The sequence below is a fragment of the Neophocaena asiaeorientalis genome, unplaced genomic scaffold (genome assembly GCF_003031525.2).
Source record: "Neophocaena asiaeorientalis asiaeorientalis breed wild unplaced genomic scaffold, Neophocaena_asiaeorientalis_V1.1 scaffold104, whole genome shotgun sequence".
Classification (NCBI taxonomy): Eukaryota; Metazoa; Chordata; class Mammalia; order Artiodactyla; family Phocoenidae; genus Neophocaena; species Neophocaena asiaeorientalis.
Genome location: NW_020175679.1, coordinates 1,913,850 through 1,927,002, shown reverse-complemented (window position 1 = coordinate 1,927,002; position 13,153 = coordinate 1,913,850). Strand labels below are relative to the sequence as shown.

At 64.8% G+C, this 13,153-nt stretch overlaps 2 protein-coding genes across 2 annotated transcripts in view; one reads left to right on the top strand and one right to left on the bottom strand.

The window, feature by feature from the left end:
* LOC112390896 (sodium-dependent neutral amino acid transporter B(0)AT3-like) overlaps positions 1-10,495 on the top strand; it is a 20,084-nt gene extending 9,589 nt beyond the window's left edge. The window contains 18 exon segments of the mRNA XM_024731980.1: positions 961-1,010; positions 1,325-1,439; positions 1,835-1,947; positions 2,519-2,647; positions 3,981-4,078; positions 4,081-4,124; positions 4,632-4,675; positions 4,677-4,834; positions 4,923-4,987; positions 5,125-5,261; positions 6,415-6,443; positions 6,446-6,532; positions 6,535-6,575; positions 7,654-7,774; positions 7,879-8,039; positions 8,585-8,776; positions 9,209-9,270; positions 10,264-10,495. Of these exon segments, the coding sequence (XP_024587748.1) occupies positions 961-1,010; positions 1,325-1,439; positions 1,835-1,947; positions 2,519-2,647; positions 3,981-4,078; positions 4,081-4,124; positions 4,632-4,675; positions 4,677-4,834; positions 4,923-4,987; positions 5,125-5,261; positions 6,415-6,443; positions 6,446-6,532; positions 6,535-6,575; positions 7,654-7,774; positions 7,879-8,039; positions 8,585-8,776; positions 9,209-9,270; positions 10,264-10,495 (1,878 nt within the window).
* A 1,143-nt stretch (positions 10,496-11,638) lies between these two features.
* Positions 11,639-13,153, bottom strand: part of TERT (telomerase reverse transcriptase) — a 20,476-nt gene continuing 18,961 nt past the window's right edge. The window contains exons 15-16 of the mRNA XM_024731989.1: positions 12,902-13,039; positions 11,639-12,422 (exon numbers count right to left, since the gene is read on the bottom strand). Coding sequence (XP_024587757.1) covers positions 12,319-12,422; positions 12,902-13,039 — 242 coding nt within the window. The 3' untranslated portion in view covers positions 11,639-12,318. The remainder of the gene's footprint in view (positions 12,423-12,901; positions 13,040-13,153) is intronic.

Genomic DNA, 13,153 nt, shown 5'->3' with positions numbered 1-13,153 from the left:
GCAGGCGGACTCTCAACCACTGCGCCACCAGGGAAGCCCCATCTCAGCATTTTTGTTTCACACAGTGGATTATCTTTTAAAGAGGTGTAGACAATGAGAAAAAACATTGATAGTTACCTGGTCTCCATGCAATAAGGACCAGGGGAGCCTGAGCCTAAGCCCCCAAGCCTGCCTTTCAAGTTGCACCTAGCACAGGGCTTCCCACACTCTCTTCCTTCTGGGCTTGGATAAGTCTAATATTTTATATGTCTGTCCTTTAAATGACTGTGACGAAATCCTGTGCATTTCTACCAGGTCTCCCGATCCGTGATTATGGAGGTTTGCAGGTCCGAGTGTGCATGTGTGCCTGTGCTTTTTCTCGGTTACCACGTGAGGGTGATGGTTACTCTCACGTGAGGGGCTCCAAGCTTGAGGGGACTGGAATTTTGGAAGCAGCCATCGGTCGCAACAAGCCAGCCGGAAACCCCGAATAATCCTGCCATGAAAGTCCCTGAAGATGCACTGGGTAGCTCCCCAGTGTCTACACTGGGGTCTGGGGGTCAGGAGGGAAGGGCATCCACTCGCAGATTTATTTTTTGCAGATGCCGTGTGTGCAGACCCCTCCTCAACCCTGAAAGAATTGGGGGCTGGTCCTTCTGCGGGAGAAGGTGTGGGCAGGTGTGTGGCCCCATGGACCCTGAGAAGCGGCCGGCTGGGGGCCTCAGCGTGGAAGGAAGAGGGGCCTGACTGTGGGCGAGGGGGAGTCCGCCCACCCTGGGGAGGCCATCACCCTCCTCAGCGGGGTCCACGTATGGGCTTCAGGGGGGGCCCCAAACGCCGCAAGCTTGACTGGAGCTCACACCCCACCATCCCCTCCCGGATCCCATGGGTGACGTGGCAGTAGACCCAAGCATCTCGGTACACCCACCCCTCTCGAGGGTTCACGCGGAACAGACACACTGAGAAGACTGCCTTTTTCAGGCAATTTTTTTCATGGCCTTGTTCCCGCACCTGCTCCTCTCGGTCCCGACGTAAGTGGGTCCCGAATCCAAGCCCCCAGGGGTCCGGGCTCTGGAAGCATGCGAGCCGGGTCCCCTGCCCAGCCCAGCTCGTCCCAACCCCTGGCTGTGGGAGCAGAGGTGCGGTCACAAGGAGGGGCAGCCTGGGATCCCAGGGGTCAGGTTTGGAGGGGAGGGAGCAGAGGAGGACTCGGTCTGGAACATGGGGACCACTATGAAATGGGGGTTCAGGGGGGAGGCCGGCTGGGGACCCACACGTCCCACCCCTGGGGCCCTCGTCCAGCAGTGCAGCCCCACCAGGCGAGGACCACTGGGCCATTCCACAGTCTCCGGGGCCGCAGCATCCCCGGGACCCCAGGGGCTGCCCGGCTCATCCCGCAGCCTCCCAGGCAGAGCCCTGCCCGGGGGAGGGACAGGCCCCTGGTACGCAAGCAGGTGGAGGTTTGCCGGGTCTAGCAGCAGAAACATCAGGCACTGTGTGCACGGGGGCCCCACCTGGCCCTCAAGTCCCCAAAACCCCGGGCCTGAGGGGAGCAGTACAAACACCCTGAGTCCGAGCTGCTCAGCCTTGACTCCCAGCCCCGAGAGGGCGGTGCCCCTAGCGCTCAGGGCCACACGTCTCGTGTGGCTGGGACCCGGGGGGCCACTACACATCACGAACAGGCAGCCGGAGTTGGCCATGTCAACTGCTCCTCGTGTGCGGTCCCAAACTCTTCTTGGGGCCTGAGCAGGTGACACTGCTCGTGGGAGTGTCCCAGGGACGCTGGGAACATTCCAGAACACGAGGCACTGGGCCAGGGCAGCTTGTCTGATCTCGGGCCCCTATCTCCTTGCAGATGCAGGTCCTGCAGAGCCCCCGGGTGTGGCTGGATGCAGCCACCCAGATATTCTTTTCTCTGTCCCTGGCCTTCGGAGGACACATCACTTTTGCAAGTTACAACCCGCCCAGGTAGGGCCGGGCTGGGGGCAGGGAGCCAGGCTTCAGAGAGACACACCAAGCACTTCTTTGCCGTGACCTCCTGCCGGGGATGGAGAGTGATCTGGTGTGAGCTTCTGATAAGAACAGATTGTCAAGATCTGGTAATTACTGAGTCATCCCCTAAGGGCCGGGAGGTTGGGGCCCTCTGGGGCAGCTTCCAGCAAGTTCCGGAGCGGCTGCAGGAAGAGAACCTGAGTCATCAAACCCCGGAACAAGGCCATAACCGGGGGCTGCCTCTGTGTGACGCATGTGGCCATAAAAGCAGAAATACTGCCTGTGTCCACCTCGTTACTTAAAATAGACGCCAGGCCCACGCCCTTTTATGGATGGACTGGCCGTGGCACCAGGCACGACTGCGGGCCAATCGGCAGGAGAGGGGGTGGGACCACGGGGTGAGTGTGAGCCATGAAAGTCCCTGAAGATGCAGGGAGGGCGTCGGTGGGGAAGGGTCTGAGCTGTCCTCAGAGCACAGCAGAGCACCGTGCTCCAGGTCCAGCACAGGCGGCCCCCGGCGGCCCTGATGACACGCGTGTCTGCCCAGGAACAACTGTAAGAGGGACGCGGTGACCTTCGCCCTGGTCAACGGCATGACCTCCCTCTGTGCGCCCATTACTGTCTTCTCTGTCCTGGGGTTCAAGGCGGCCAGCGACCACGGGCGCTGACTGGACGGGTGACCACGGTGCCCTCGGGCTCTGGGGCGAGGCGGCCCCGAGCTCAGCCCCCACGTGGGGATCCCCCAGATGACCTTCTGTTTCCCCAGAGCAGTGGGGTGGAGGGTCCACCCAGAACCTGGGATGGGACCTGACCCGGAAGCAGGGTCCTTGCAGAGATGACTGGTTAAGGTGAGGTTGTCCTGTACAGGGTGGGTCCCCAATCCAATGGCTGGTGTCCTGATAAGAGACAGAAGGGGGACACACAGACACGGAGGAGAAGGCCGGGTGACCACAGAGGCAGAGGCTGGAGGGACGTGGCCACAAGCCCGGCGACACCTGGGCCCCAGGGGCTAGAAGAGGCAGGAAGGACCGTCTCCTGTAGCCTCCGGAGGGAGCGCGGTCCTGCCCACACCTTGATCTTGGACGGCTGGCTGCAGAGCTGGGAAAGGATGAATCCCTGTTATTTTAAGACTCCCCAGGCTGAGGACGTTTGTCACAACAGCCCCGGGAGCTGACGCTGTTAGGATGCCCCCACCCTTGAAGCTACCACGTTAGACGGACGGCCTGGTGGCCTCCAGACATGGTTTACCGGTTGGAGCCCGTCAGAGCTGCACAAGCCTGCCCTTTGGGCACTGCTAAACGTCCCCACGGCCCCGGACGGCCAGCGGAACAGTGGCCGTGTCAGCAGAGCGTGGGGGGACGCCTGTCCTGACCCTGCTCGGCTGCGCTGGGGGATGAAGGGCAGCCGCCAGGCGCTCCGGGCACTGCTGAGCAAGTGCGCCTCTTGGAATGTTCCGGAGAGGCTGCAGCGTCACCCCCGCGGGACAGCAGCTCATCCCCGTCTCCTTGTCGCACCTGGGACACTGGACAGCACTTAAACAGCAAAATCACCGACAAAAATGCGAAAACCGCAGCCGCAGCCAGCCTGGGAGAGGCTTGTCTACAGCTCCGCGGATGAGAGGGCAGAGCGTCGCGGGGGCCTGGCGGGAACGGGCGCGTCAGCCACTCTGGACACGTCCGCAAATGCCCTCGGGATGGTGTGGGGACTGGATGCAAGGTGACAAGTCCCTTCTAGCGAGTAGGAGAATTCGCAAACGTGGAAGCCCCGCGGAGTCTGAGCCTCGAGCCCTGAGACAGACGTGGAGGCACGAGAAGAGCTGCCCCCCCGCAGCAGCTCTAGGAGCGCCACCCCCAGGGCCATCGGGCCCTCGAGTCGGGGAGGCGGGGAGCAGCAGGTCCGTTTGTATCCGGGCCCCGAGGCTGCAGGCTCTGTGCCCCGTTTGTGCATGAGGCCGGGCCTCCCAGGGCCCGCCCCTAGGGCATCTGCTCCCCCCACCTGCCACCCTGCAGAAACATCCTCTGTCTTGTCAACGCCTTCAATCTCCCCAACCAGAGCATCTCCAGGGAGGCCCTCGCGCGCCTTAACTCCACCTGGCCCGAGCGGGTGGCGGGCTCCCCCTGAAGGCCTGCTGCCTGGAGGACTTCCTGGATAAGGTACCCCAGGGGCTGTGGCCAGGCTGCAGGTGGCTGCAGGCGTTGAGCCGGGGTCAGCAGTGAAGGGATCGGGGCTGACCCTGTGACCCGCTTCTCTGAGCTCCTAGAAAACCCCACGGCCTAAACGCAGCAGGTCCAACGGGCCCTGCCCAGCAGGCGGGGATCCAGGCTGACCCGAGAGTGGGAGCTGTGGGCACCCAGAGCCCAGGGAGAGGGGCCTGAGCGTAGCCACGGAGCCAGGCTGTGTCTGGAGGAGACACGCACGGGGCCAGCTGATGCGGGGACAGGGACAGCAGGCCGGGGGCAGTCAGGGGGCAGGACCTCGGGACAGCGGTCGGATGGGCTCCTGAGCCCAAGGCCCCCAGGCCCCACGGCACCTGCTGCAGGGGATTTAGGGGCACAGGTCCCCTTCCTTCAGAGGTGCACCTGTAGTTTGTTATAACACAGCCTGACTCAGGAGGGGGTTGGTGCGCACGCGTGCCCCGGCGTGGATGCGCTGCGTTGCAGAGCGCCCCGGGCACAGGCCTGGCCTCCATCGTCGTCACGGAGGCGCCTCCACATGCCGGGGGCCCCCGTCTGGGCCATGTTTTTCTCAGGGATGCTGTTCAGCCTGGGCCTGACGTCCACGCTCAGGAACACGGAAAGCGTCGTCACACCACCCTTGGACTTGAAGGCCATGCCCAGATGGGTCCCCAAGGAGGCCCTGACAGGTGAGTGGACAGCCAGGCCTCCCTGCAGGGCCTGCCCTCACTGCCCTGCTGCCTCTACCCTCTGTCCACTCTGCCCGATGTCCATGAGGGCGCGAGGGCCCTGACCCCGCAGCTCTGGCTCAGTGCCTCAAGGATCGTCACGGGAAGCTGAGGGTCAGGGAGGGGACTCCGTCCCACACTGCCCACGGAGGCCACTCCATCCGAGCACGTCCTCCAGCTCCGTAGGTGCAGGGGGACATGCTGGGGGGAGTGGACAAAGGGAGATGCCTGAACACGGGGGTTGGGTCCAGGGCTGGCCCGCCTGCTTCACGCTGCGGGCGGGAAACTACTGGCTCGAGATCTTTGACCGCTACGTCGCTTCCCTGGACCTGAACCTCTTCCCGTTCTCCGAGGTGGCTGGTGTCATTTATGTTTATGGGATGAAACGGTGAGTCAGCTTCCAGGGGTCCCGCCCCTCTGCTCCAAGCGTCCCCAAGTACACACGTGTGGGCATCGGGCAGCCGGTCTCCTGGACAGCTGCGGGATGACACGGACCATCTGATTTCCCTCCCCAAACAAACCTGTCCACAGATGCACCCCTGGGACCCACCCGCTGGGCTGTGGGGACGCTAGTGACAAAACGACCAGTCCCCAGCCATGCGGGGGGACTCCTAAAGTCCAAGGACAGGTGGACACTAGGGCACCAGGAGGCCCCACCCAGGGTTCCAAGCCCCACCATCCTGGAGGCCTCTGAGGAGGCCCCACACTGGTCCTGCCCATCCACACCTGCCCCGGGCCTGCGGCGCACCTGTCACTCACACCTGCCCGCACATCTGTCACTCCACGGCCACTCACGCCTGGACTCACACCTGTCACCCTGACCGTAGCCCTGCCCAGATGACCCTGGACGTTGTGCCTTTAGGAGATCCTGACAGGCCCCAAATGCCAGGGCCTCCATGCTGCTCTGTGGGCACTGGGACAGCGGGCTTGTCCCCGGAGGGATGCTGCCCGCCTCGAGACACCGGAGTAAGAGGCAGTGGTCTGTGGTGATGAGGGGGGAACAGTGAGGCCCTGGACTCAACAGGTTGTGGGTCTCAGAAGGGGACCCTCAGGAGCCGTGAGGAGTGGCCTGGTGGGGGGGGGGGAACAGGAAGGGGAGAGGCCCCAGGAGGGTCGGCCCCTGGGTGGCTGATACCTTCTCCTGGGTCTGCAGTGGTTGCTGCACATCCTGGGCCTCTGTCCCCATCCTGGGGGCCCGGGTCAGGTGCCGCCTTCCCTCCCACAGCGGGCCAGCGGAGGCCTCTCTACCCCTCACAGAGCCGGAGCTCCCCGCCCCCAGTGCCAAATCCACGGGTCCCGCCGTTCCCTGGGCCAGGCTGACCTGCCCCTCTGGCCTTCCCCACACATTGGCCTGGGGGTTGGGTCTTCATCAGGACCCCAGAAGTTTGCCTGGTCCGGGGGCCACTCAGGAAGATGTGGGGCAAAGGTCAGGGTGGAAGTGGGGCAGTCCCATGGGCTCCATCTTTGTGGCAGGACAGAGGCTACTGGTCGAGCGGCTGGGGGATCGGAGCCCGTGGCAGATCTGAGTGCCTCTGGGGCAGGTTCTGTGACGACATAGCGTGGATGACTGGGCGCGGCCTGGCCTCTAATGGCAGGTGACCTGGAAGGCTGTCAGCCCCCTGCTGCTGCCGACCACCTTTGTGGCCTACGTTGCCCTCCTGGCCAGCTCACCCCGGGCTGCAAGGCCTGGAACCCCCAACACGTAGGTCTCTGGGTGGGGGTCCGGGAGCACCGGGGCCACCTCAGACCCGGCCTGGTCCTTCCCTGGTGCCTTCCGGGGCCCAGGGGACCCTCACGGTGGACATTCGTGCCCTAAGGGCCACGTGGGCTGCTTCTGCTCTGAGACCACCCCAGACCCCCGATGTCCCCGGGGGCAACGGTGCCGATTCCAGCAGCCCCGGTGACCTTGGGCAAGGGCCTCAGTCGGTGGCGGGAGGACAGGAGCAGTTTCCAGACTCCGGTGACTTCGCAGGTCCCTGAAGCCCCTCCCACAGGGACGTGGCTTCAAGCCACACTTCCCCAGCGCCGTGGGGATGGGCTCTGCAAACGCCCAGCCGGGTCGCAGACTAGAAGCCGCCACCGAGCCGGTCAGAGCGTGAGCTGCGTGCGCACGTGGCCCCGGCTCGAGCCAGCTCTTGGCCCCAGGCTGTGCTCTGCGCCGCGTGGGCCGCGCCAACCTGCCGGCTGTCTGCTGGCTCAGAGCTGCCCCTTGCCTGGAGTGTTGAAGCAGCCGCTTTCAAGCTCTCCCCAGAAAGGAGCTGCCCCAGAGGACCAGGCAGGCACAGGACGAATGGCGCCATGTTTCTCAAAGAGCTTCTCGTGGCTGTTGGCCTGGCCGTCCTGTCCAGGCTGTTGTCCTGTTCGCCACAGTGCCTCAGCTCGGGTGGCAGTGCTGCCCCCCTTACGGGGGGAGCGTAGCGTCTGACGATGCCCAGCGGATCAGACCCCGCAGCCCCTAGGGGTGTGCGCAGTGGCTGTCTCCAGAACCCGACGCCCCAGATCCCAGGCCTGTCTCAGAGCCAAAACCCTACGAGAGGCTCCGCCAAGCCCCGGAGCTTCAGCTGCCCGAGTCCCCGCTGCCCCAGGGAGTGGTCCCCGGCCGTGGGCCTTTTCCATCCACCCACCCTGGGTGCTTCGTCTCGGGAAGAGATGGGGTGAAGCTGCCCCACATAACACAGCCCCTGTGGCCGAGCGTCCGCCTCGCTGCGTCCGGGAGTGGAGGTGGCGGGACCTGTCCCCTGTCCGATGCCCACCTTGGGGCCTTGTGTCCTGCAGCACAGTTCCCCTCGGGGCAGGAGAAGGCCTGCCCGGGCTGGGTGCGGGCCACCTGCGCGCTCCTGTCCTTCCTGCCTGCACTGTGGGTCCTGGTGGCCCCGCTGCTCACCCGGCACTGGGGCCGGGGTGGCAGGGAGGGCCCTGCCTGTGCCAGAGCCCGACCACGCCAGCACACACTCGCCTGACCCGAGGCCCGTGGTCGTTGCTCCCGACACGGTCGCGCCCTCCAGACCAGCTCGTGGCACAGCCCAGCTCCGACATTGCAGTCCACGCACTTCCCCAGATGGGGGACAGCCCACCGTCTGCCTCCTGGGCCCTGCGGCGGGGGGCCAGGCACTGTACCCGGCGACTCCACGGGCAAACAACGGGGGTGCCGACAGCCAGGCCAGCGGTAGGGGGGCATCTGGGAAAGCCCAGCCACACCCCACAGCCGAGGGGTCTCGTGCCACGCGAGTTTGGGAACCTGCAGGCAGGGCCGGTCTCCAAGGAAAAGCAGACTGCGCTCTCTGCCACGAGGCCCCGCCCCATAGAAGCCCCTTTCTTCACCTGGAGCCCCGGAGTCACGGGGAGGGTCTGGTGCGGCTGCACGTGATGGGGACTCTCGGGGACGTGGGTCCGTCTCGACCGACGTTCGGGCCACCCAATGCAGAGAATCGTCACAGAAGCACGGCCCATCCCGCTCTCAAAGGCCAGGGAGCTGCGGCGAGAAAGCCAGCAGCGAGGCGGCCTCTTCCCAGGCTGGGCTCAGAAGCACTGCCTTTTATTCTTTAGAGACTTTCTCAGTCAAATGTGTCAGGAATGATCAAAAAGGCCGATTATCACGCAGGTTTCGACTGCCTCCAGGGGGAGGCCACCCTCACTCACGCCCGGTCCTTCCTTCAGCCAAGACCTGCCCATTCTCGAGCCCACTCACCTCCACCCGCCCTCCTCCGACAGCCAGAGGTCAGCTCTAAGGCGCTGGGCACTGGATACACGGGCTTGCTTCCAGCCCCCAGCCCCACGGCCTCACTCAAGGAGACCATGTGTGTCCTTGGCGTCGTGCCGGGAACACTTCCCACTAAGCTCCAGTCCCAGGCGGGGCAAACGCTGTCCCTGGTGCTGAATCGCCCCCAGCTGACAAGTACCACGGTGAGGCCAGGCACGCGTGAGGGGCCTCCCCGCCCTCGGCAGCCCAGACCCCAGCAAACAGAAGCACCTGCACTACAGCCCACCTCAGAGGAGCTGAGTATTAAAGCGGGTGTTAACCCAAGAGTGCCCCCAAGGGAGTCCTAAGCCGCACGGGGAGCCCGCGGCCCGCACGTCGCCCACTCCGTGCCACGCGGCCCCTTCCTCCATCAAAAAGCCAACACGGCCGTGAGTCTTCTTCAGCCTCCCTCCTCCACGTTCAGGGACCCTGGGCTTCCAGTGGGTCCGCCCAGGGGATCCGGGATCACGTCCCGGCTTCAGGTTAGCTGATGTTACAAACTCCACCTGCACCTGTAATGCCCCTTTGCCACGTCCAGTGACGTGGATTCTGGGATTAGGGTGTAGCGTCTTTGGGGGTCATTATTCTCCCGCCAGCGCCTGGGGGACTCTGAGCTGCCAGGTCTGGGAAGCCCTCTGCTCTACAGCGCCCTTCACAGGTGAGCGTCCCATGGCTGGGCGCCAGCACACCCCAGGGCTATGGTGGTGAGGGGAGCAGAGCCGTGGGGCTGAGGGCCCCCGGGCATCGTCTGTGCCCTGCTTTCACTCCTGCCCCTCGTGCCTTTCACACCTTGGCTTCTCTGGCTGTGCACACATCTGGGGGCACGGGAGTCAGAGGCTCCTTCACCTGCGGTTCAGACCTAGGGAAGCCCTAGAAACTAGATGTTTTTTCTTTGCTTCTCAGAATTTTATTATTTTCATGTTTCACCCTGAGGAGACTCGGCAGTCTGCATGGTGATTTTATAAAATAGATAAATCAGAGTGAGGTCTTACTCAGTTGAGCCTGACCAGAGCATACGCCCTTTCCAAGGGTTTTACACTTTAGTAAAAATACAAGTGACTTTGAGTAAAATTGGGACAAAATGCATGTAGTAGACAAACAAGGTTCTAGAGGCATGTAGAAGTCAGAAAACTGAGCCATGACTGACCTGTTTCTGGAAATGCCAGAAACAGGTCCAGGGGTGCTGGGAGCCTGTGGTGGCCGGTGGCGGGTCAGTGGGGTGCAGCTGTGGGGTCCAGGTCACCTCCCCCTGCATGGGGAACTCTCCGCTTTGGGCGGCAGGTCAGTCCTTCCCAGCAGGGGCACCGCCAGGCCGGCAGCAGGTGGGCGGGGTCAGTCCCACACTGATTATTTATGATGCGCTTGTGGACTTGGGTCCATCATAAACGCTCGGTCACTCGGACGCTGCAGCAGTGGCAGTAAACGGGCAACAGCCATAAACCCCGGCAGGCGCCCTGCACTCACGCTCAGCTGATCTGGGCTGCGTTAGCACCGGCCCCGTCCAACGTACACTTGACGGCACCTGCCACATCATTGTGGACCCAGCAGGGACATCCTGGAAGGAAGCCTTGGGAGCTACTCAAGGTCATCAAAATGCTGCTTTCCAGCCTCCGTGTCGGCCCCGGGCACCGGGCAGATCGCCGGCCCCCAGGTCACCCCCTGAGCTGCCCCTCCTGCTGCGTGCCCCGCGGGGCTCTGAAGGGCACAGCCTCAGTGCAGACAGAGCAGGGCAGGCCCGGGCGCTGGCTTCTCCGGGTGGAGGCACCTCACGGGGACCTGAGGCCAGGCTGGACGCGGAGGCGGGGACCCCGACGGGCTGCTGCGAGGGGGTCCTGCTCTCACACAAGCCCCCTGGCACCTCAGATCCTACTGGTGTCGGCTGAGCCGTGTCCCTGCAACCTCGCCCCTACCCACCTCCTGAGCCCTGACCCTGACGCTGGACCCAGCCAGCCTCTGTCAGCTCCATCCCGGAGGGTCGCTGCATGGAAGACAGCCCCCAGACCAGCCTCCAACTTCCCTGCCCCCCAGCAGCACCAGCACCACCTGGAAATAGTTTGATTCACATTCCCAGCCCTGCTGGGCGGAACCACGTGTGTGGGGGCGGCATCTGCGTGGTCCACCCCCCACCGGGGAGCCCAGGTTGAAATCTGCCCCTTGCCTCCAAGCCCCCGGGCTCCCTGGACAAGCCCTCTGGGGCACTTGGCCATGGCCCGGTCAGGGGCTGACCACCGTTCTCCCCGGGTCTTCCACACGGCCCCCCGAGGCACGATCCTTGACCTTGAGCAGAGCCCCATATGCCCCGGCAGTGCAGGGAGGCCCCCGTGCATGAGGAAGACTCCCGTAGAGACCTTTCCCTCGGGGACCCGAGCAGCTCCCCCCTGAAGAGCCCCCCACTTCCGGAAGGCCCTGTTCCCAGGCCTATCGTGCTCTTCCCCAGGCGCTGTGCCCGAGTCCGGCTAAGCGGATGTGACAGCACGTGACCAAAGGAGCCCCACAGCGGTCAGCACGCAGGTCACCCAGATGACAGAGGGGGGCAGACGGGGTGGACAGCCAGGGACTGCCTGCCTGAGCATGCCCACCTGCCCAGGTCCAGCACGTGGGGACAGGTGAGGAGACAAGCACTCTGGGAGAGGGATGGGGCCGGACTGGGACCCCCGTGTGCACGGCCCTCACTGCCCACTCCACAGAGCCCTCGGGAAGGAGGAGAATCCCACGGTCCACTGAGAAGGTAACGGGCAGAGGAGAAACATGCTCAGGAGGAATCCCGATGTCCTGGACCTCAGACCTTTCCCGTCCGTCCTCTCCCACGTGTCCATGGAGCTTGGCCAGAGCTGGCTGCAGCAGTGGGGGGTGCTGGGCCGGGCCCCATGGGAGCGCCCTCTCTGAGCCACCCGCCCCTCCCTCCACATCCCCCCCACCAGGAAGCCCCCTCCGACCCCCGCCAGGCCGAGAACCCACGTGGATCTCGCACCCCAACAGGTGCACGTGTTTGTAATTACAGAACACAGTCCTCACTAGTACGCGTTTTAATACAAACTCAGAGAACAGTTGTAAGCTGTGAAACCGATCAGCAAAGGCTCCTTTCACTGGGGCGACAGGGCGGGGGGACAGGAGGTGGTGCAGGAGTGCAATCAGGACGACCTGGGCCATGTGCTGAGAGGGCACCAGCGGGGAGGGCCCAGAGATGGGGATGGGGGCGCGGGCGGGTGCAGAGCTTAAGGACAGGCGGGGTCGGAAGCAGGGGCGGGGCCGGGTGGAACCGGGCCTCAAACAGCTGACTGGGCCCTTCGCTTCTGGGGAAAGCGCCACGGGGCGTGAACCACGGATGCAGCCGGCAGAGGCACCCGGGGCAGGCACTGCTCCCGAGGTGGGTGTGAACGGCTGGGCTGGGCACTGACTGCACAGGTCAGCAGGAAGGAGCCCACGCCCACCACTCAGCCCCACGTGCCGCCCCGTGCCCTCGGGGACACATATGCCATCGCTCCAGACCGGGGCAGCCCCTGCAGCGAGGGGAAGGGGGCGACAAAGGGCCCCCCAGCCCCGCCCAGACGCCTGACGCCCGATGCCCGGCTCTCCCACCTGCCGCTTCCCGGTGGTCACGGGAAGGCCACGGCGCGCGGGCCCTGCTTCCCTGAGGACTTGAGGGCTGCCCCCTCCCACCAGGCTCCAGAGCCCAGCCCAGCCCAGTCTGTGAGCAGGGCTGCCGTCAGTCCAAGATGGTCTTAAAGTCTGCGGTCAGGGCCGGGTCGGCTGCTGCCTCCAGGGCGGCCAGAGTGGCCCTCGGGAGCCGCCGGCACAGTCGGGCTCTGGCTACAAGGCAGCGACTGAAGTCAGGCCACCAAACCCCCACCTACGCCCCGGAGAAACCAGAGACCGCCCTTCCCCGGGGCCCACAGGCACTTACACTGCCAAGCACCCTGTGTGCAGGCGGGCTTGGGGCGGGCACCTCAGGAGGGGGCAAGCACCCCACCCCTGCCGGGGGCATGGGGACTGTCCGGCAGAGGCCCGAGGGGGATCTGGGTCAGGGGTGCGAGGAAGGACACACAGGTGGGGGGCTGCAGGGGAGACGGAGGACGAGGACCTGGGGCGGGGTGGAGAGGTGGCGAGACCCGGGTGGTCATGCCAGGCCCCTGGACGAGGGAGGGGGCCTATAACCCTCGGGGCACCCGTACCCCTCACCTGGGGGCTTGAGACCCGCCCACCTGCCCCTCAGGCACGGAGGGACCCCAGCACCGGAGGGCAGGGCCCGCACCTCACGAAGGGGCGCCTGGCACTCCACCCGCGCCTACCTGTCCGCAGCGCCCCCAGAAGACAGCTGTAGGTGACGCGGTGACGAGCTAGCTTGAGCAGAAAGGCGTGCAGGCAGAGCCACTGCGCGGCCTCGGAAGGAAACGGGCCGGAGGCGCCCTTGGCCCCCAGTGACATCCCTGGGGGACACGAGGAGAGGCTGAGGCCCCGCCACAGCGTTCCTCCCCGGGGATACCAGGGGCCCCAGACGGTGCCCTCCTGCCGGGGGTCCCTCCAGGCTGATGGCATGAGTG